At 34.8% G+C, this 22,683-nt stretch overlaps 2 protein-coding genes across 5 annotated transcripts; both read right to left on the minus strand.

Annotated features, from left to right (window-relative positions):
• Window positions 1-7,342: 7,342 nt before the first annotated feature.
• Window positions 7,343-12,838, minus strand: LOC133032965 (rhodanese-like/PpiC domain-containing protein 12, chloroplastic). 2 transcript variants are annotated; one of them, XM_061107453.1, is made up of 9 exons: window positions 12,460-12,838; window positions 11,822-11,938; window positions 11,183-11,274; window positions 10,090-10,190; window positions 9,880-9,990; window positions 9,603-9,711; window positions 7,955-8,005; window positions 7,718-7,806; window positions 7,343-7,584 (listed from the first exon to the last, which is right to left on the minus strand). In XM_061107453.1, exons 1-8 carry the CDS (start codon window positions 12,695-12,697, stop codon window positions 7,726-7,728), a joined length of 900 nt encoding a protein of 299 aa, XP_060963436.1. In that variant the 5' UTR covers window positions 12,698-12,838; the 3' UTR covers window positions 7,343-7,584; window positions 7,718-7,725. The 2 variants fall into 2 exon arrangements, with proteins under 2 accessions (XP_060963436.1, XP_060963437.1); XM_061107454.1 differs by having other exon boundaries at window positions 7,343-7,576; window positions 12,460-12,796.
• A 2,998-nt stretch (window positions 12,839-15,836) lies between these two features.
• LOC133032966 (protein CLT1, chloroplastic-like) lies at window positions 15,837-21,477 on the minus strand. Of its 3 annotated transcripts, none has more exons than XM_061107455.1 (10): window positions 20,754-21,477; window positions 20,317-20,462; window positions 19,952-19,989; window positions 19,157-19,272; window positions 18,266-18,365; window positions 18,145-18,180; window positions 17,965-18,015; window positions 17,718-17,841; window positions 17,142-17,267; window positions 15,837-16,375 (listed from the first exon to the last, which is right to left on the minus strand). In XM_061107455.1, the coding sequence occupies exons 1-10, from the start codon at window positions 21,212-21,214 to the stop codon at window positions 16,203-16,205; spliced, it is 1,371 nt and encodes a 456-aa protein (XP_060963438.1). In that variant the 5' UTR covers window positions 21,215-21,477; the 3' UTR covers window positions 15,837-16,202. The 3 variants fall into 3 exon arrangements, 2 of the variants coding, with proteins under 2 accessions (XP_060963438.1, XP_060963439.1); XM_061107456.1 differs by having other exon boundaries at window positions 20,317-20,380; window positions 20,738-21,440; XR_009685487.1 differs by having other exon boundaries at window positions 16,352-16,375; window positions 17,961-18,015; window positions 20,754-21,450.
• Between the last annotated feature and the right edge of the window lie 1,206 nt (window positions 21,478-22,683).

Genomic DNA, 22,683 nt, shown 5'->3' on the forward strand with positions numbered 1-22,683 from the left:
TATAACAAAATAAATAATAATTTAGATATAGAAGAGATGAACGAAGAATGTATACAACAAGCCATAACAAAAGAAATAAAAATTGATGAACTACTCATTATCATTGTAAGAACATCCGTATATTATCATAATCATTTTTTATTAAGGACCCATTTAAAAATGGGGATTTCAATGATGGGAGCATGGTCTTCTACTGTGCTCTCTCTCTAGCCGTCTTGTTTTCTTTTCTTCCTGGTCTGAGAGCCTCTAGTTATTAGATTTTCTCTTGATTTCGTGTGTCTGTCTATTTGGTTTCTTTGTGTCGTGTGTGTTTTTTCTGTTTGGAAGCCCTCGTGTTAGTTTGGTTTTTGACGGCTGGGGTTCCATTTCTTCTTGCTCGTGTCTCTTTGTGGGGTGCTTATTTGGTTTTCTGCTTGTCTTTTCCTGTCCTCAACTACTGTTTTGTCTTACTGAGTCTTTTGTCTTTCCCTGGGGTATTTCTGTTGATTCTGTTGTGTAAGTTTGAGTGTGTGAAGCTTTTATTTTCGGTGTCTTTGTCCCTGGTAGTTGGTAGGTTTTGTCTTTTGTTTTGTCGGCATTTATGGAGGTAGTAAATGCTTCTATGACTCCCCCTCTTAAAGGCAAATGCCTTTCTGTTAATGATGCATCGGTTAAGTTGGTTCCTTGCGAATCTTCTCGAAAAGCTCTATCTACTTTAAATACGTTGGGAAAAGTGGTGGCCCCCAGGCATTTGTGTGTGAGGCCAATGTAGTGGAGTTTGTGGCCAAAGCTTGGAAATTCCCTGTGACCGTGGTGGCTCTGATTGAGGGGCCTCAATACACTAACTGTTTTGAGCTAAGCTTTGCTCGTGAGGAAGATAGGAGTTGGGCTCTTGATCATGGCCCTTGGTGCATCCGTGGCTACACTTTCTTTCTCCAAGTTTGGTCCTCAACCTCGGATTCCCCTGTGCTGAGTGATACGATGCGGCTTTGGGTTCAGGTACACAATATTCCCCATGAATATTTTTCTATGGCTAATGGGCTTTTGTTAGGTGGAAAAGCAGGGAAAGTAATCTTTGTGGATTTGAAAGAGAACAACCCTGCCTCTTGGAGCAAATATCTCAAGATTTTGATTGAAAGAGATTACAAAACACCTCTGTTCTCGGGTTGTTTCTTCGACCTGGATTCGGGAGTTAAGAGATGGCTCCAGTTTAAATATGAACAAGTAGGCATCTTCTGCTACTTTTGTGGACGACTGGGACACCAAAGACGAGGCTGTAAGCTTTCTTCGCCGGAGCTGGTTACCAGTGAAAATGGGACTCCCTTCCCTCTTTTTGGGTCGTGGCTATCTACATCTTCGACCTATCGGGATGTCTTCGCCAGCGCCAATTCGTTCTCTCCAAGTCGTGATCATGTTGGATATGCTCTGTATCCCCCGTTCCGCCGTCCGTCCAATGAGATCGTTATCGGCCATGGCGATGGTGGTTTCAGGAGCTCGGTTTCCGTTGTTCCTCGTGGTTCGAGACGGTCAGGGATGGTGACTAAACGGGGCCCTCTGGCCGCTGGCAGTTCACATCGGTCGGTGTGGGTTTCCAAGCAGAGACCAACGGGTGGTGTACCTCTCCGTTCTAAATCGGGTGAAGATGGAAATGTTGAAGCTATTCATTTTGAAAAGGAGTCTGGAACGTTTCCTGGAATAGAAGTGCCTATTACTGAAGCTATAAATGACCGTTCATTGATGAGTGTGCCTATTTTGAATTTATGTGGAAAAGAAGATGTGGTCTCTTTAGTGGATCGGGCCCAGGTGGAGCCCATTTCTGCAAGTGGGCCGAATGTAAATGCTGAAACAATTGGTGTGAATCTCTTGAGCCAAGAAACTTTGAATGTTACTAATATTGGAAATAAAAAAAGGGATGTTGGGCCTATTGCTATTGGGCCGTGTGTGTTTAACAATGGGTTGGCTGCCCATAATGTGGACAAGCATACTAGCCCAATGTTCCTTGATTCTAATTTGAGTAATATTGTTAGTGGGCCTCCTCCCATTAATAATAATACTCTCTCATGTGGGCCTACTTTGAAGCAATCTAAGAAGTTGTCTACTCCAAGCCGTGAGTTAATGGGGCCGGCTGTTTTGGGTACTAATAATAATAATAGTATTGGGCCAAATACTTTATCTCAAGCTAATGTTGGGCACATGAAAACTACATCCATTTTGCCTAATGCTTCTCATGGTACTATGGAGCAAGATAATGAAGAAAAAGCTTTGACTCAGTTTTTTAATGCTCAAGAAAGTTTATTGCATGACCTCAAGCACTTTGGGAACCTCGACTTGTATGAAATACGGAAAATAGGAGGGGATATTGGGGTCCCGGCTTCATCGGAAGTTAATGAGAGAACAACTCCTTTCAAGAAAAGAAAATTTGAAGCATCCGCCTCTCTGTGTTCTAGGCCCCACAAGGTTCCTCGCAAGTATCCAGATGTGGTTCGTGATTTTCCTTGGGACACTACAAACAAAGCTAATGAATCGGACTTGGAGATTGATGACCCATCTGAGGATAGCTCTAGCTCCCCGAGCTGCTCCGGAATTTTGAAGAATGCCCTGGTTGGTTCATTTGTGATCAATGACTCTAATTCCTGTGGGTCCTCTTACTCCCACAACCCTGTGGAGGAGAATGTCGAATCTCCTCCACAGGAACCATGAGAGGTGTTGCTTGGAACTGTAGAGGGTTGGGGCAGACCTCTACAGTTCGGGAACTGAAGTCCCTGATATTTTCCCGCTCTCCGGATTTTGTTTTTCTTTCCGAGCTTAAAGTGGATGCTGATCCTCTGGTACGTACTCTTAAGTCTTTACACTTTTATTTCAATATTTGTGTTCCTTCTATTGGCAATGCGTGAGGTATTATTCTGGCTTGGAAATCGGGGTTTAGTTTTGAATGTATCTCTTGTTCGCGGAATCATATTTCGGGGATTGTCTATTCGGACCCCCCTCCTTCCCGTGGCTTCTATCTTGTGTTTATGGTCCCCCCTACATGCATGCAAAGAAAAAATTCTGGTCTGAGTTTCTGACTATTGGAGATAGATTCGGTGGGCCCTGGCTTATTTTGGGTGATACAAATTTTGTCCTTTGTGATTACGGCGTGAAGGCTCATCTGGCCGGGATCCCTTTATTCCAATTATTTCTAATCTGATTGAGAGTAGAGGGCTTATCAATTTGCCTATCCAAGGGGACAATCTCACTTGGGACAATCATCGGTCGGGGAGGCACCATGTCAAGTCTGCGCTGGATAAAGGCATAGTAAATGGGGCTTGGATTAACTTATTCCCCAGGGCTATTCTCTGTTCTACCCAAACTAGCAATTCGGACCATAGGCCGCTTAGCCTCCTCTCTGGAGGTTTGGAACCCAAGTTTAAGAGATGTTTCAAGTTCGAAGAAGGTTGGACCCGTGATGGTCGAAGTAAGCTAGTAGTAGATCATGCCTGGAAATCGGTCTACCATAATTGGGCTCCTGCCCGTTTGTTCAAAAAGGTTGGTGCCACTAGAGTGGCCCTCCTCAGTTGGAACCGGTCCCAATACGGTAAGTTGGATGTGATCATAAAAGATCTTGAACAGAAGCTTAACTCCCTTCAGAGCCTCCCAGCTGGGTCTCGGGACTGGAACCAGGAATGTGACATCCGTCGTGCTCTGAATGAGACGTTAGAAAGGAAAGCGATCTACTGGAAGCAAAGAGCCAGGGTGTCTTGGCTCAAGGATGGTGATAAATGCTCTAAGTTTTTCTTTCTTACGGCTGCTATTAAAGGGAGAAGGAATGCCATTGAGAGTATCTTAAACAAAGATAATGTCTGGATCTCCGGTCGGGGAGCTATTGGGAAAGAATTTATTGAGTTTTTTAAAGGTATCTTCGCTGCTTCTGATAATGGCGTGGACTACAATTGTGCCAAGTTTTTTCCTCAGAAAATTTCTCAGGATGAATCGGAGGCCCTTGTTTGATGTCCTAGTGCTGATGACATCAAAAGAGTTCTGTTTGCCATGAATAACAACAAGGCCCCGGGTCCTGATGGGATGTCTGTCCTGTTTTACAAACATTATTGGGAGTCGGTTGGAGCGGACTTTTGTGATGCGGTATCCGACTTTTATCTACTGAAACATGCATAGAGGAATCAATGCCACCAATGTTGTCCTTATTCCTAAAGTCAAAAACCCTACCCGTACCAACCATTTTAGGCCAATCTCTCTGTGTAATGTGGTATACAAAGTAATCTCTAAGATTATAGCAAACAGGATAAAGCCTATTCTCCCCTCCATTATTTGCCCAACCCAAGCTGTGTTTGTACCGGGTCGGAACATCCATGATAACAATGTTATAGTCCAGGAGATCATTCACTCTTTCAACAAGAAGAAAGGCAAGGAGGGGTTTTTTGCTATTAAAATTGACCTGGTCAAAGCGTATGATAAGTTGAGCTGGCAATTTATTGATCATGTATTAGATTGCTATGGAGTTCCCCAGAAATTTCGTTTGTGGATTACTAAATGTATCACTACTTCATCGCTGAATATCTGCCTCAATGGAGGGCAGGTTGGGCGAATCAACCCTTCTTGTGGTCTTCGGCAAGGCGACCCCCTCTCCCCTTATCTCTTCATTTGGGCGGCTGAAGTTCTATCTAGATTATTCCATGAAGCCCTTGACCAGGGGTCCATTAAGGGAATCCAACTTAGTAGAGGGGGGCCGGTCCTGTCTCACATTTTCTTTGCGGATGATCTAATTCTGGTTGGCCGAGCTAATTTACGTGAGGTGAATGGTTTCTGGAGATGTCTAGAGAATTTCTGCTTGTGGTCATGTCAACAGGTGAATAAGCTCAAATCATCTGTTTTCTTTAGTAAAAATACCCCCGTGAACTTGCGTGAAGAAATTAAAGAAGCTTTGGGAATTGATTCTCCTGAAGGCTGCATCAAATATGCGGGCACCTTTTATTTAGATCTAGGCAGAAGGATGCTGACTTTAATTTTATCCTTGATAACCTCACGACAAAGCTTCAGGGATGGAAGGCAAAAACTCTATCAAAAGCAGGCCGAGCTACTCTGATAAAGTGAGTAGGCTTGTCGATGCCAATGTATGCGATGCAAACGTCGAGACTCTCTACTCGTATGGTAAACAAAATTGATGGCCTGGTCAGAGATTTTTGGTGGGGTTTTGAGAAAGGAAACCATGGGATCCATCTAAAGGCTTGGGACAAACTGTGTCTCCCTAAATCCCTGGGTGGGCTTGGTTTCCGGAAAACCAAGGAGATGAATCAGGCCTTCCTTGCTAAATGGGGATGGAATATTCTCAATGGATGCCAATCTCTTTGCTGTAGAGTTCTAATAGCTAAATACCTCAAAGGAAAAGATCTCCTTAGTTGCAGGTACAAAGATTCAGATTCTTGGTTTTGGAAAAGTGTTGTGAAGGCGAATTCCATTTTGAAAAAAGGTGCTTGTAAGTTGGTTGCTAATGGTCAGAATACTAAGATCTGGGGAGATCCCTGGATTCCTCTTCGGAAAGGCTTCCATCCGAAACCTATTGAGGGAACTTCTCCCAACCTCAACTGTGTGGCTGAACTTCTGTTAAATAATGGGCAGTGGGATATTCAAAAGCTGCGTGATAACTTTGACCGAGAATCGGTCTCGGACATTCTTAAAGGGGGCCATCCCTCTGGAAATGGGAATGATAGATGGATTTGGACGCTAGAAAGTAAGGGGTGCTTCTCGACTAAATCGGCGTATACGCTCGAAGCTTTGGAAAGAGCTCCTCATTGTGAAGTTGCCCCGAAGCTCTGGAACAAGCTATGGAATAGCAAAATTTTAGAGCGTCACAAGGTTCTGTGGTGGAGTATCCTGTCAAGTGTTCTCCCTGCTAGAGCGGTGATTGGGAAACGTTTCCACATAGAAGATATTACTTGCCCTTTATGTGAACAGGGGGAGGAATCTCTTGAACATCTTTTCCTGTCCTGTGATGTGGCTTTTCATCTTTGGCGCTCCTCTCCCTGGGGCATTTTCCCAGTGTGCGATACTGGCATCCGTGTTTGGGATTGGGTCAAGTTTATTTGGGAGCTAAACAAAATAGGCATCGACGCTGATGCGGTTTTCCTATATGCCTCGATTGTTGTGGATACTATCTGGAGAGTGCGAAACGAGAAGGTCCATAATAACTGTTCACCTGATATAAAAAAATGTATTGACAGTATTTGTAATTCTTATGCAGATTCTCATGCTTCTTTACTGCCTAGTCCAACTCCAGATCTAACGGAAGCTTGGTCCCCTCCTCCTCTGGATTGGATTAAGCTGAACTGTGATGTGAAGGTGGGCCTACATAGTCTGTGCATCGCTGTTGTTGCAAGAAATCATTTTGGCAAGGTGATTAGAATTCAGACGGCTCGGGAAGATTTCTCGGATGCTTTGTGCGGTGAAGCTGCGGCCTGCTGCTTAGCTGTGTCGGCTGCTTTGGATATCGAAACTAAATTTGCTATTGTGGAGAATGATTCGAGGATGGTTATCAATGCGCTTAATGGAATGGAGTCTCATTGGGCTCTTGAAAACTACGTCTCATTTTGTACTAAATCTTCTCCTTCGTTTATTAGTTGTAATTTCTCTTATATTCCTAGAACTTGTAATTTTGCTGCTCATAATGTGGCTAGATGGGCGTTTGCTCATCAGGTGTTTGGGACTATCCCGGTGTCCTCATTACCTGACAATATTTTATGTAACGGCCGAGAGGTCTAACGTTTGTTTTTATTTATGATATGAACGCTTCTTTTCAAAAAAAAAAAACATTTAAAAATGGAGCTTTTCAAAAATATACGTAAAATGTAAATAATCTCGAAATTCTGTTTTTTCTTATTTTCCTGCGTTTGAAAAGTAACTTTTGAATTACTTAAAGCATCTCCAATGATAGTATTCTTTAAAGGTGTTAAATATCTTCACATCATTCAAAGATATAATATTTTATTTTATCTTTCTTCCATATCATTTTTAGTTACAGAACACATTTATTTTCCAAAAAAAAAAAAAATTAAAAGTAAAAAATTTACTTTCATTTTGTAATAAAAAAATTAAAAAACAAAAGTATTACCCAGCACCATAACTTAATATAAAAAAAAATTAAACAAAACCTATATAAATATCTTTTTAAATTACAGTATACATGCACTAAAACTTTACTACACATGTATAAAAACTCATTTTTTTTAAAATGATAGTTCGATAGAGGAAAGGGAGGGGGAGAGCATCCTCAGAGTAAAGCAAATAGAAGTTTATACAATTGGGTGGCAATAGTAAATGGGTATCATTATTAGATTTTATATATTTTAAGATTAATTTGATTGAGCTATCCTTTTATGAGGGAAAGTACTATATTCCAACACCAAACATTACTGAATACTTGTAATATATATATTCCAATTCAATATAAGTTATTCTAAAACACACTTACATGTGAAAAAAGTGGTGAAAGCTCAAGTATCATCCACATATGAATAAACTAAACTAATGTTAAACAGAATCATCAAGCACTGCCTGCTAACCTTAATTATTTCTAGATTGTCATCGCTCAATGTTTGTTAAGTGCCTGCATAACTGTGACTTATCTCAGTACAAAATAAAATTCAAATTCTACTTATAATACATACAAAGAACAGAGAAATGATGAAAGAAAAGTTTTTAGGGTGGACATAGAAGCAAACTCTACTTATGAAATCATATTGCTTACCAAACAAATCAATAGGTAGGAATTGTTTGATCGGCTTTCAGAGCATATGCATGAATTCCTCCTGACACATTGAATAATCTCCTAAAACCCTGTGTATTGAGCAATAGATTAGAGGACAAAATCTTCGATTAAGTCTAATTAAATATAAGTTTAGTTTAGGATCCCAATTAAGAAATTTTAGCTTGTAAATAACAACTGAACTAGTAAGATAGCACTCGAAATTCATAAGGATTCTACCTGTGTCTGCAGCCACTTGGAAACCTGTAATGACCGCATTCCATGATGACACTGCATTTTCAAACAAGATTCTCAATTACCCTTGCTTTAAAGAGAAGGGAGCAAAACTAGATTACAATATTTATCTTATGAATGAAACTAACCAATAGTCCATAGATTGCATAGGAACATGTACAAAATACAAAGTTTGGCACCCAATCAATATAGCAAATTAACTAGTTCTGAATGGTTTCGGTAATGTTGAAAAGGCTATAGAAAAGGAAAAAAAAAACAAAATTAATAGCAAATATACACTGGTTCTAGACGTCCTTGGTGTGATTACATTTTTAACAGAAAATCTCCAGTAACAGCAAATAAATAAGTGCTCTTTAAAAACCATGTCACAAAATATGCAGGTAATATTTTAACCAGTATAAATATGGTAATGGTATCAGAAAATGTTGGGAAAGTACATATATAGCTAGAATTCATAGCTTCTCTTCTTAATATCCAAATATAATTTATGATAAGTAACTAAAATACAGATGGAAACTGAATAGAAAACAGAGACTTATCCATCTTCAGAAAGCATATTAGATATATTTATCTTCTTACCTTACTACATCTTTTTCCTTTATCACATTTTTATTTCTCTTGGTACTCAATAATTTTTCGCATAAGAAAATCACATTTTGATTAGTATCTAACATGATATTTCCGGCTGTCAGCAGGCATCCAATTGAAAAATAGGAATAAAAAGGAGAAGAGGAATAGAAATAGAAATAGAATCGAATAAAATGTAAAATGCATAAAAAACTTTTCTGATTGTGCATTGAAATGGTCTTTTCTTCTATTTCAAAAAGAAATAGCCATTTCACCAAAATGGTGGAAAAGTCATTCCAAATGGAATGACATTTTACTACTTTAAAATGCAACCAAACAAAAAAAAAGAATGAAAATTGATTCATTTCCATTCCTTTTCATTCCATTACCTCCAACCAAACGCAACCTTAGTTATTATCCCAAAACCTTTTTAAGACATTTTTGCCACCACTAAATCAAAGTTCTTGCTACATAATCAGTGGAAGCAAGATGTTATCTAGTTAACATTCACAAGATTAATCTTTTAGAAGAAAAAAATACTGGCATTTTTAATACGTATCCAAGCAGAAGCTTATTACAAAGATTGTGAATAAAAATGAAAACAATTATAGAGTGAAAAGGAATTAATCTATTTACCATGGATTTGCCACCAGCTCCTCACTTTTTAGTAAGAAAATTGCTTAAAGCATTTTGCTCAACATCTAGGGTAGGGTATGTTTGGTTAGGAAATATAGGAATCAGCATAGGAATGGAATAAAATTTAATGAGTAAAAAAAATTGTGCATTAGAATGTTCATTCCATTTGTTTTTGAGTGGAGTAGCCATTCTACCGAAATGGTGGAAAAGCCATTCTATTGGAATGTCATTCTTCGCATGGGACACATCAATAAATCTCGCAACAAATTGAATATAATATTAATTTGACAAAGCATGGTACACGTCAATCAATCCAGCACTAAGTTGAATACAAAATAAATAGCGCCAAACCAATTCAAAAAAAAAAAAATCTTTTTGAACATTTTAAAGGCAAGAAGTTGCAACCAAGACTTCTATTACATCAACTTACCAGAACATAGGTATCCTTTTGAGGATCAAATTTAGCAGTTATCTCAGGTCCCCAGCTTCCAAATTGTTGAAGGGGAAGAACCTGAAAACCTGGCAAAGATGCCTGAGCCCTGCCATATAGAAGTGACCGAAGCAGTAAAGCAAATGACAAATTTCAAAACAACAAAGAAAAACCCTGAAATATGTGACTGATAAACCACAGAAATTTATTTTAAATTAAATTACTATGAAAAAATTCCCAGCCATCAAAAATCCTTAAACGAAAGGTAAGAGCATACACTTCTTCAGGTTCACGAACATCAATCAATTGTGCATCTTCAAGGAAACTAGGATCTTGCATTTTGAGGTGGAGCTCTTCAGGAGGAATTTCTTGAAGTATTGATTCTTCCCTTCATTAACATTTTGACAAAAGAATAAGTACTGAAGAAACTGTGAGAAATTGTATTCAAGTAGGATATCCAGTTAGGCATAGGCTTTCAGAGGCATACCTCTCTGAAAGGACTTGCAACAAATGCCATCCAAACTGTGTCTTACACCTAACAACCTTGTTCAATGGAGCATTAAAAGCAGCCTCCTCAAATTCAGGTACCTGAGATATTTCACTGTCAGTGTTCTGTGCTCAACAAATCCCATTTAACTATCTTAAATATAACTATTGACAGCGACATCTAATGGCAATACATCATCATTTCCTAGTGTTTGTAGAAACCAGGACTTATGAGAATATAATTAATGAAAGGGAAAAACACGCAAGGACTGAGCTTTACCAAGTATCAGCCAAAAGACCAATTATAATTTGATTCAGTAGCCTTGCAAAAACAAAAGGTTTATTCTCAAATTAATGAAATAATATTTTTGAGTTTTCCCTATAAATTTCTATTACCACAAAACCTTGCCCAAGTTTCCCTTATAGCAAGCTTATCTTGACTCATAAGTACCCTTTCTTACTCACCAAAAACCCTTGAGATTTCTTACATTTTAAAAATAAAGAAAAGCTACCCATTTCAATAAACAAAATCAAACAGAAAAACAGATATTAAATAGTGGGTGTGTTTGTCCAAGCGTGTGCATTTCAATAAACATTCACACACAATCTTTTTTTAAAAAAAATAAATAATTAAATATATAATAAAGCTTTAAGGGCTCGATATTGTTTGGACAAGATAAAATTCTCCCTCCAGATTTTAATATACAAAATAAATTTGGAGGTCACAATGTGCCATCTTCTGTCACAATCACTTTGTTGAACTTTTTCCTACTACAAAGCAATTCCCTTCGAAAGTAACAACTTCCTACTAAATGTGTTCATGAATTGGTATCGAGAAGACAATAAAAAAATAGGTTTAAATTTCAGTATTGCAGTGGAAAGAAGAAATTTTATACTCTTCAAAAGTATCAAATATCAACCTAATAAACAAAGGCAAATCACATTCAGAGTTCAGACTATTGTTATCCTTTAGCAGTCTATCATATAACCTTCTAAAGTAGGAAAGAAAGCTATGTAGTATACATAGTTTACATGAGAATGTCACTTATGTTTCATGTAAATTTCACATGCAAAGACCATTTTAATGAGCATACCATTTGACCCTTTCTAACCCACCCAAGCATTCCCCCTTCTTTCTTTGATGGACATAATGAGAATTCGACAGCAAGATCACTTAGGTCCTCACCTACAAGTAACATATAGCATTATAATAGCATACCCACAAAATAATATATTCTAGAAATTAAAGCCTCATGAACCAAACAAAAATTTGATGTTTTCAGGCCTATGGACTTGACATCCATTCAATCTCTACTGCACAATATTGGGTAAATAGCGGCATAAGTACTCAAAGTTTTATGTTTGTAAGCGGCATAAACCCAATGTTTATTTTTGGCGGCATAAGTACCCAATGTTTGTAAAACTGTAATTTTCTTCCAGTTTCGTCAGTACAGACTCTGTTTTAAATTTAGTAAAAGAACATATAGAAGTAACTGATACTGCATATTTCTATCTAGACCCAATGATCAAGAATTTAGGCTTTATATGTGTCTCGTTTAAAACAATAACAGAGTCTGTACTGATAAAATTAGAGAAAAATTACAATTTTACAAATATTGGGTACTTATCTTTGCTTACAAACATAAAACTTTGGATACTTATGCCGCTATTTAACCGACAATATTTGATTTTGATCTGCTTATATTTTTAATTTTAACTCTCAGTAAACTAACCTCGTACAACTCTCTGCTGAAGATCCAAAAGAAGATTGAGATCATTTTCTTTAACAAGTAAATGCTGCACCAGTATTTCCCTTTCACTACTCGAGCCACTTTCAGCACTAAACGAAGCTGAAAAAAAATTAAATTTTAGATTTTCCAATTCACAAGCGATAGTTTAGTGAGCACAAAAACCACTAAGTAAATTTATTTTCTTTACAAGCAAATTTTATCATTTACTCATTAGTCAAACAAATACTGTTAGAAATATGCTTATTCCCAACCTCTAGAAGCTTGTAGATTTGTATGGAATTAGCTTTCAAAATATGATTAACCTTATGAGCAACATTCACTTGTTGCTTGGTGTAAGGTAATAATAGCAACAAGTGAATGTTTTTATAGCTTCTAAGTATTTATCAACACTTTGATTTTTGGTTTGAATGTTTTCAGAGAGATTAAAGATGAAGAGAATGGTTGTAAACAAAGTCCACGTCGATCAGTGAAAAAATAGAGAAAGATGTATACATAATCCTCTGTACTATTCAATATCATATCGATTACACATAATTACAGATGAAGAACAATCAGTAGTGAGGAAAAACAAGAGACCTGTAATAAAATAAATAAATAAATAATATAAATGACCGACCCACCTGCTGCGGCTCTGAAACATGAACGTGCCGCCATAGCCAAGACGCGGTTGAAGATGAAAGAAGATTGGGATGAAGATGAAGAGGGTTTAAGGGTTCTGGGGAATATAGATGGAAATGAAGAGATTTGGCGAAGTTTTGACGGTGAAAAGGAAGTGAAAATTGGAAGGCGATAGAGTCTGGGTGCGAAGAGAGCTGGAGTCGAGAATGGCGGAAGATGAGAAACCCTTAACATAGACATTATTGAGTCCCTGATTTTTGAAGTTGGGAAAGCGAGGGAGAAGAAACAGAAGTAGGATATTACCTAACACACACACAAATGTTACAGAAACCGATAATAGGATAATTTTCACAAATATTTCTAGGATTTAGAGTGCTTTTGGAAAGCTAAAATGTAATTGAATTTGTGTATAATTGGAACTAATTACACAATTTGATATATTCGTCGATCGTATAATTCTGTTATGTAACTATGTAATTAGAAGTAATTGAAGGGTAATGTAATTACAATGTGTAATTACTAAAAACTTTCTATATTAAACATTAATTTCTTAAAAAAATATTATTTTCTCGTAATTATTCTACTATTTTGCCAAACAGTTATTAGAAATTCGTATGTAATTACGCACCTCATATTCAAATACACAACGTATTTTAAAATATACGATTCTTAAACACACCTTTAGAGAAAATGTAAATTGATATTGATTTATTGTTATTTGTATATTATTTTGTTGTTGTTTTGATGTTTTTTTTTTTTTTTTTTTTTGTATTTTTATAGAATAGTAAAAGAAAATTGAATCTGAAAGTATAAATATTTTATGAAAAATAGCCTAATTTTTTCAAAATGATATTATAAAATTTTGTAAATTTATCTTTTGTTACTTATTAACATAGATAAGATTCAAAAAAAAAAAAAAAACATAGATAAGATAATGTTTGGTAACACTTTTATTTTTAAATTTTTTAAGAGAAATTACCCCATATCCTATTTTTTTAACTTTTTTTCAATTTTACAGTTTGGGTTTCTAAAGCGGTTGCATTGCAGCGCTAGTTGCAATAGGGGTTTCTATACGATTTTTTGTTGCAATTTAGGTTGCAGCGCTAGTTGCAATAGGAGTTTCTATACAGAATTTCGTAAAAATGCAAAATGCAAAAAAAAAAAAAAAAAAAAAAAAGCTGTTTTGAAGTGTAAAAATGAAAAAAGTCCCATTTTTTAATCACATGAAAGTAAATGTTTATTTTTAAAATTTCACAAAAATATGTTCTATAACCACTTTAGTTTTTCAATTTTAAAAATAGAAAATAAAAATTTGTTCTGTAAATTTCATTTGATTTTATTTAAGTTGGGTCTAGGGCCGGGATTTGGGTCCAGATTCGGGTCCGAGTCAAAGTCCACGCTCGGGTATGGATTTGGGTCCGAGTGCGAGATTTGGGGTGTGGGGTCTGGGTCTCAAGGGCTAAATTGGGGTCAGACTAGTGTTGTAAATACAATCTGGAATTTTTAACACGGCACGAAATTGGCACAAGTACGATTAAGCACAAAAATATAGGCTTGGGCACGACACGATGCAACAAATTGACACGGTACGACATGAAAAATATGTCCTTAAGCACGACATAGCACGAGAAGCACAAAAAACACGAAAAGCATGACATGTAAGTACGAATAAAGTAGCCCGAAAAGTACAACACGCGACAAGCCCAAAAAACAAGACACAACATATTAAAAAACTTTATAGTTTATTAATAATAATAATAATAATAATATATGAATTTATTAATTATAAATAAGTTAAAATAATAATAAAATTTAAATATAATAATGAATATTATAATTCTATAATTAAAACATGAAAAATTAAAATTATATATTAATTTATTTATAGGGTGGGATAAAAATTTAAGTATTTATAAGTAAATATTTAAAATTTAATGATGTTAATATTTTATTTTATATCAAAAGTTATATGAATATAATTAAAACTTTAAAATATACATATAATTTCGTAATTGTAACAAAAAAATATATGAAAAAGTAAAGCACAAATTTAAGCCCGGATATGAAAACGAGCTGACCTGTTTAAGAATTACGGGCTGGCATGAGCAAAGCATGACACAAATCTGAACACAACACGAAAATACCAGGCCTATGAGTTGTATCGGGCCTACCTTTTAAAAATATTCAAACGACAAGACACAATTCATATTTTTCTGTGGCACGACACGACATGACCCGTTTTTTAAAAAAGCACAAATAAATATGGGTGCACGACACTTACGGCACTAGGTCAGAGTCTAAAATTTTAAAAGTGACTTTTTTAGTTGTTTTCAAAAAATTTCTCAAATAAAAAATTGAAAAGTGAAAACAATTTTATAAAATAAGTTTTTGAAAAATATTTTTACTTTTGTAATTAAAATTTTTAAGAAAATAAAAAAACTGATTAAAAAATCTTACTAAACACACTCATAATTAATAATGTAGTTATCAATGTCTCATTTAGAAGAAAAACGCCTAAGGACATTAATAACTACTTCTGAGTTGCTTACATGTAGCTACTTCTCTGATTAGTGAATCCGAGAAAGAATATCTTTCGATTATTTTGTATTACGGTGTGTGCTTAACTCATGAAAGAGTGTGATGGCAAGAAAGAGAGAAAGAAGAAGCGAATATGTATTTTATTCACTCAAAAAAACATGTCTTTATTTATTTGATCATTTAATAATTAATATCTTATCTTATAACACTCAAAAAAACATATCTTATCCAATAAAATATTTAATTAAATAATTTTTTATCTTAAATTATTTAAATGATAAATAATCAATACGAATTCTTTTAGCTCATAGGCGTGTGACATTATTATAATATTTCAAAATTAATTTCTCAATTTTAAATTTATTATTTATTATCCAATAAATAATAATTAATTAAACTAATGATTATCTTATTTGTATGTGAATTAAATAAATATTATTTTTCACTAAAATAATATCTTCTCTCATAATATTATTCATCTAAATAATATTATATTTAACTAATATATAATTTTAACAAATAAAACTAAATAATTAAATTCTTTATTTATTTAATTCTCAATTAAACAATAAAATTTAAAATAATAATTTATATAAAAATACTATTTTGCCCTCAAAAATAATATTCTTACAAAAGTAATTCTTTCTCCAAATAATCAATCCTCATTGCATAGTGTCATATAGAGGCAATTTAGAACTAAAAGCTTATATTTTCAAGCTCCAATAAACTCGAAATTACTATTGATCTCATTAATAAAATAATCTGGTATTAATTCTATTATTACTCCACTATAAATATGGAATGCACTATTAGACAATATAAAATTATACTTACAGAGTTCTTTCTAGTAATCGATTGATATAATCAATAACAGTAATTTGTCATCCAATTTATTAATTCATAATTAAAACTGGTCAAAATTACTACAAAAACTACGAAGATCCTAACTCAATTCTATTCGTGTTCCTTTTTAACTGAGAATCCACATTCCACACAAACTTAATTGATGTGATGTGATGTGCGATCTTTAATTGTTTTAAGATCATGAATGCACATTATTAGGCATTTTACATTATGGAACAATTGAAATACGATTACAACAAAATATTATTTTTCACTACCAAAAAAACAAGGCTTTGATTTAGCCATTGTAGGTGTTGGAGTTGGAGCTAAGGGGTGCCAATGAGTCAATGACAGTGATAAGATTTTAGTGGTTAGTAGGAGCTGTGGAGGCATTAGAGGAACTCACTGAAGGTGTCCAAGAATAGATGAGCAAACCCATAACAAGAACAATGGCTCCAGCCACAAAGCCTTTTGGCAGGGATGATGCCACTCCAAGATATGGAAGTGGCAGTGTAAAGAGATACACAGAAATTGGTACTGCCATGTATGAACACATTGATTAGTATAAAAAAAAATTCCCACAAGAACTAAAGCTTTTATTAAAAGAAAATAAAGCCCACGAAAGAAACTAAAATAATCAAGCAGTTCTACAACATTTTATCAAACAATGGAACAAAACTTTGTGACAAATGCTCAAACTGAGTCGATCAACTCAATAGTACAGAAAAATTTCCGCAGTATCATAACTATTTATTGCTCATCTGTAGCATCTTATTAAGCTAATCACAATAATATCTAATGATTTTAGACTCTTTTAGAAGTTCAAGCCCTTCCTCAGATTCATACATCCCATTCTCAAATCCATTTTGAGCCAAATGTGTGAGTTGGTAGTCATTGTGGTGTTAAACCTAAGAACTTAGGATCAAATCTCACCTTTTTGGGCCAAACTCAGGTTAGTGTGATGTGGGTTGTGTAAGTTGTAAGAGAGAGAACATTAAAACAGTTTGAGCATCCTATATAGCTCATATAACATTTTCAAACCCAGACTGAACTTGTGTGGTGAGCAAAGGATTCTCATACCGTTTCATCCTTTTCACTTTTTAAACTTGTGTTTCTTTTTCCCTTTCTACATGTAATTCTCTCTCAATGCCCATATATAATTGAGGCTTCTCTTTTATGCGTTCTCCAACCAAACCAGTAGTTTTGAACTTTTGACCCTCCCATATTCATGTACAAAATATATTGAATTATGTGGATATACTTAAAATTGGCACTGATTTCATAAGTTGATTAAATGAAGTACCTGAGAATGTTGAGGCGAGACAAGAAACCACCGCAGACGAGATCTTAAGCAGATGCAGCAGAGAAATGTTGAAACCCATGTTAACAATAACAAAAAGCAAAGGTAGCAGCGGAGCTCCATCACAGCCTGTAGTTAGTTAATCAATGTAACCACTTCAATTCTTCCAGTTCAAATATAATGTCATTAAACGAATTCAAGAAACCTTTTTTACAGTTTAACTTTTCTTTCCAGTTTCTTGCCTGATTATTTCATGCTAATGCTATGTAAACTACTGAACGATAATAGAGCTGCTAATGTAAATTAAAATTTGTCAGCTACATGCCATAGTCAACGGTTTCCTAAGTTACTAAATATTAACCCAGAGATATCTATCTATCTATTCCTGTAAACATAGATTAAACTTGAATGGAATAGTCAAGCACTTTAACTAATGAAGAAATCATAGACCCAGTTACCAGCCATATCTGTTTATTCTCCCCTTTTTCTGTTCTTTTTATTATTTAAATAATGGAATTTTTCAATAATCATTCGTAAGAGAAGATCAGAAAAAGAATATCATAATAAAACAAAGGTTACCTTTGGATAATCCACCAATGTTTAAGAAGCAAGCTGCACCATCTTTTAGATAGTTTGGTAGCTGGGCAAATGGTATGCCCCATAGTTTTGATAAAAAGGGTAAGAGTATACATATAAAGAGTGCCTGCAATTGACATGGACACAGACCCATTAGTTTCTAATACTAAGTATAGAAATATAATTTGGAAGAGTAATTTCTTCCAACAAACAAAATTATCAAAATTAATTATGATTACTTGATACCTACTTGGAAAGCAGATCCAAAAGAATTTACAACAAATAAATCAACTGTTTTCCCCTGCACCAAAGAGAAAACTTAGTTTCAATATGTGAAAGAAAGATTTGTTTATTGGTTTTTTTAATAAACTGTCAAAACAATATCTGCTTCTGCTTGACATATACACATAAAAATAATCACAAATGGCACCTTTAGTCGTTGAGCAGCATCAAGAAAAATTACTTCCTGCAAATTTTCAAAAGGATGTTGTCACATAGGCATACAATGTTCTTAACAGGAAAAAAATGATTAAGCATTCAGAAATTCTAACCTTTAACACTGTATCAGCTGCTTGGAACAAAAACGAAACTATCATCAAAAGACTCCAAAAAATACCCGCTTCTTTCAATGAATGTCCAGCACTAGACCCACTGCAAAAATAATTCAGAGCTAAGCACACCAATTATGCACAGTGCTGAGACATAATAAAAGTTCAGAGGAACTGTAATATGGTTTTTGGTTCAGCTTGATCGACTACAACTTTCTGTTTAATTGATTGAAATAAAACTAGTAAGAAAACCAAATTTGCAAAAAAATCATGTTAATTGATAGATCAACTGAACTATCAAAACTGTGATGCACAAGAAAGCTTTGTCCTTTTGCATTTTCATAAGAAACACAGGTTGTGATTTAATAAGAAATGTTAAGGTATCATCCAAATTGCAACCTAGTAAAACAAATTGGAGTCTAGTTCTAAACAAAAAGACTATCACATATTACATGTGGAATTTCCACTCACTAAGTAGAGCATTGAAAAGCAAAAAGCATTAAACTCGTTATAATGAAAATCCACATAACCACCCAATACTTGACTCTCCTAAATATTGCCTGTACATTCTCTTTCACATCGTTGAATACTCTATTGTTTATGGATAAATGTGCTCTCCAATTTAAGATCCGATAAGTTACTTTCCATTATTATTATTGACTAAAACTACTACAAACTACACTACAAATATAAACTACACTGCATGTTGGTTCAACGCGAATAATATCGCCAAAGAATAAGTAAATCTTGAAGAAAATTGTTATTTACAAATATTTCCCTGACAGTTTTGACCCTTCTTCAAACAAATCCCCATCAAAACTCCATAATCTACAGACAATCATATTTACCATCCTATATCAAATTCAAAATCAAAAGGATGTGAACAATGTTTACCTTGCTACTGTTATGATTACACCAATAGTTACAAGAAAGCACCCTAAAAGCTGATTTACTCTATATTTCCTCCCAAGGAAAACAACTGACAGGAGAATTTGCCAAACAAGAAAAGTCTGCAAAATTAACATAGGTCTCAGTCAAATTATATTTATCCAACTTCCACTTCATACATAAAAAAATATGAGATGAAAAATAATCTCAAGGCTACAGCCTATAATGATAGTATCCATATTCTATAATTTCTATTGGTCCAAAAAAACTAATGTTCTATCAACATTTTTAACAGCATGTCCATTCTGCTCCTCCCATTTTCTCAATCCTGTTTTAGTACTCTAACAGAATCTCACCAGAACAACTTCTAAGCACAATGCTGATGTACTTTGTTATTTACAAATCTACCTTAAATGTTCTTTGCAGCTATTCATTCTACATAATCGAACAGGCATACGCCAATACTTTCACATCTATGGTTTCATTGAACTGACAGTTTAGATTATGAACAGGATGATCATATTGGATTAGTTCTCCAAAGTTCAACATTAGAGTGGTAATCAGACCTTGTTTAAAAATAAAAATAGGAAACAAACCTGAACCCCAAACCCTTTAACCCACTCACCAACCACTTCCAGCTAGCCTCAAGAGGTCATGGCAGGCTGGGTAGCTAATGTAATTCACAGATGTGTCAATCAGAGGACATGAGAGAACAGAACACTAGCAGAATAAGAATTTACATCTACAACCAAAGTTATTGTAAGACAAATGAAGAACAAGAAAAAAGTGAAGTCTGCTTACCTGGGACAAAATTGGAATTGATGCTCCAGATAGAATAGCTGATCAAGGACACATAAAATACGATAAATAAACAATTAGTTTTGACTCATATAATAGAACTTGATTATCTGTTTAGCCAGAACACCAGCATGAGCTAACAGTAAACAGAACATTTTTCATACATTTAAACACATGAGTAATGGATTTACTAAAACTCAAACTAAAGTTTGGAATAAAAACAAAATAAGATCTTCATGCATATTGAATAGTATCACAGAGCTATCAACTAAGAGGAACAAGATTCAGCAAAACACAAGTATTGGCCAGAACCTCAACTGGTAATTATGAAGCAAAATGAAGGACAAGAAAGAATATAAGATGGTTACCTCCAGCTGCCATTCCAGTAGCAGCACCAAGAGCTTCTAACAGGCCTACTGCAAGAAATGGAGCCTTCGGCATGGAAAGCATCTCATCAGTAACAATGCCAGCATGATACCGTATATACAAGATAGAGAAGTATACAATTACGTATCTGTAAAGCAAATTGCAAGGGGGAAAACAGAGCAAATAAGTTTAACATCCTTAAATCAAGACCAAAACTAATTCCCATAATTTATTTATAGTGTTTGAAATAAGAGAGAAAGAGAAGAACAACATGCATATATAGATTAATATGAGACTCCATTAAATGATAAATATGCGCAATATTACTATGCAAAGGTGGTATTTTCAGTCGAAAAAACATATATATATATATTCATATTTATTTTTGAGAAACATGAATAATTTACAAATTTACAGTATTACATTTACGTTGAAGTACCCGAAAGTAGCGAGCTGGGCGAGAAAAAAAGGGTACTGTTTCAGAGGAACCAACGCGAGCTTATACAACACTCGATTTCCAACTCCAAGCAGCACCGTAACAGCCGCCGCTGCCACGATTTCCAACCCCTTCCTCCGATCAAACTCGCCGCCAGTTGTTTCCACATCCGACACTCTCTGATCCCCAATCGTGTACGAGCACACGCCAACCTTCTCCTTCTCCTCCTCACCCCCGTCCGAAGACCTCTCCCACCCTGCTCCGGCGGCAACCACCTCCACCGGAGGCATAAGCCCGCGTAAATGCCTCGACCGGAGAACGTTCCCCGGCCGCAGGTCGCCTAAATTTCGAGGAAGAATCGAGATCTTTGCCGCTGCCAGTGTGGCTCTCGGAGGAAGCCGGATACGGATCAGACCATCCGAGGTAACACCGCTGGAAGCCAAGCACCGACTGCATGACGTCATAAGGAAGGACCTTGTTTGATATTATTTAGGAAAGAAACGAGACAAAGTGTGGCTGAGAGAGGCGTTTGGCTATGGCGGACTTCGAAGCAATGATGAAGTTCAAACTTCGATGCAAAAAAACACCTTTAAAAGGAGACTTTGGCGAGAAAAGAGAAGTTTTAAAAGGAGAATGTGGTGGTATGATCAGGTGGATCGACTAGAAGTTGATATTATTTGTTGTCGTTTTCCATCCAAAAAAAAGTAAAAGAACAAAATTCCATTTCCATTTATTCTCTCTTCTTTTTGGATTCCATATTGAAGTGAAGGTAAATTAGGTAATACTAGTGTGACATATTGTGAATTAGAGTTTTTTTTTTTTTTTTAAATTCTCTCAACTATCAATTTATTTGCAATTAATATAGTTAGTAAAATCTTCCAAACTACTAAAATATTAACAAATTTAAGGTGTATTCTATTTTTCAAAATTAACGGCCAACATGAAACACTTATGTGTATATTCTTGTGGAAAGTTTATATTGGCACACTTAATATTATTATTTAAAAATTACAAAAAATTATTTCAAAATTTATAATATTTTTTGATTTTTTTAAATATTTTATTTTTATTTTTATAATTTGTTTTAAATTTTAAAATAAAAATATTACATTTACCAATATAAACGTCCTAACGTATATAAGAGTGTACACATAAACCGTTCATAGTGGCAGTTAACCGGATGACGCCTTAAATTTGCTAACAATTTAGTAGTTTAGAAGATTTTACCGTTAAAATTTAAGTTTGGAGAGTTAAGTCTAAGTGAAACGATAAGCTAAGAGAGTTTAGCTAGTTAAAAACTCTTCTGAATTATTACAAAATTTGGAAAGGTGCATTTTCAACTCCTTAGCACTAATCTCACATTGAGAACACTTATTCTTTACTTTTTTATTAATGCATCATCTTTTCTTTTCTTTATTTCTTTTTTTTTTTTTTTCAATTTACTAATATCAAAAAGTTGTATTTGAGTGTGATGGCTCATCAACAAGCTATGAAAGAAATTCTTTTTTTTTTAATTTTTATTTAGATAGCATGTTTTTTTTTTCTTTTTTATGGCTTTTCTCTTTTCTTTAATTTTATATTTTGATAGTATGTTTAATTTGAAGCAACTTTTTCTAATTTTTTAAAGTCTATTAAAATATCTAAAGACTATATTTAGGTGATGACTCATCAACATCTTTTCTAATTTTTATTTTGATAGTATGTTTTTTTGGGTGATGACTCTTCTCTTCTTTAACTTTTTATTTTAATAGTGTTATCCGTGTTTTTAGACGTATGACATGTGGCATTTAATGAGGAAGATCAACTGAATAATTTCTAATTAAAAACCTTTTGGTACAATCCTGTCACAGAAAAGCTTCATGGAACCGGGAAAATATTAAGATGGAAGAATACATGGAAGCCTACTTAACTCTGCCTTCACTTCCTGATTGTG

The sequence above is a fragment of the Cannabis sativa genome, unplaced genomic scaffold (assembly GCF_029168945.1).
Source record: "Cannabis sativa cultivar Pink pepper isolate KNU-18-1 unplaced genomic scaffold, ASM2916894v1 Contig1, whole genome shotgun sequence".
Classification (NCBI taxonomy): Eukaryota; Viridiplantae; Streptophyta; class Magnoliopsida; order Rosales; family Cannabaceae; genus Cannabis; species Cannabis sativa.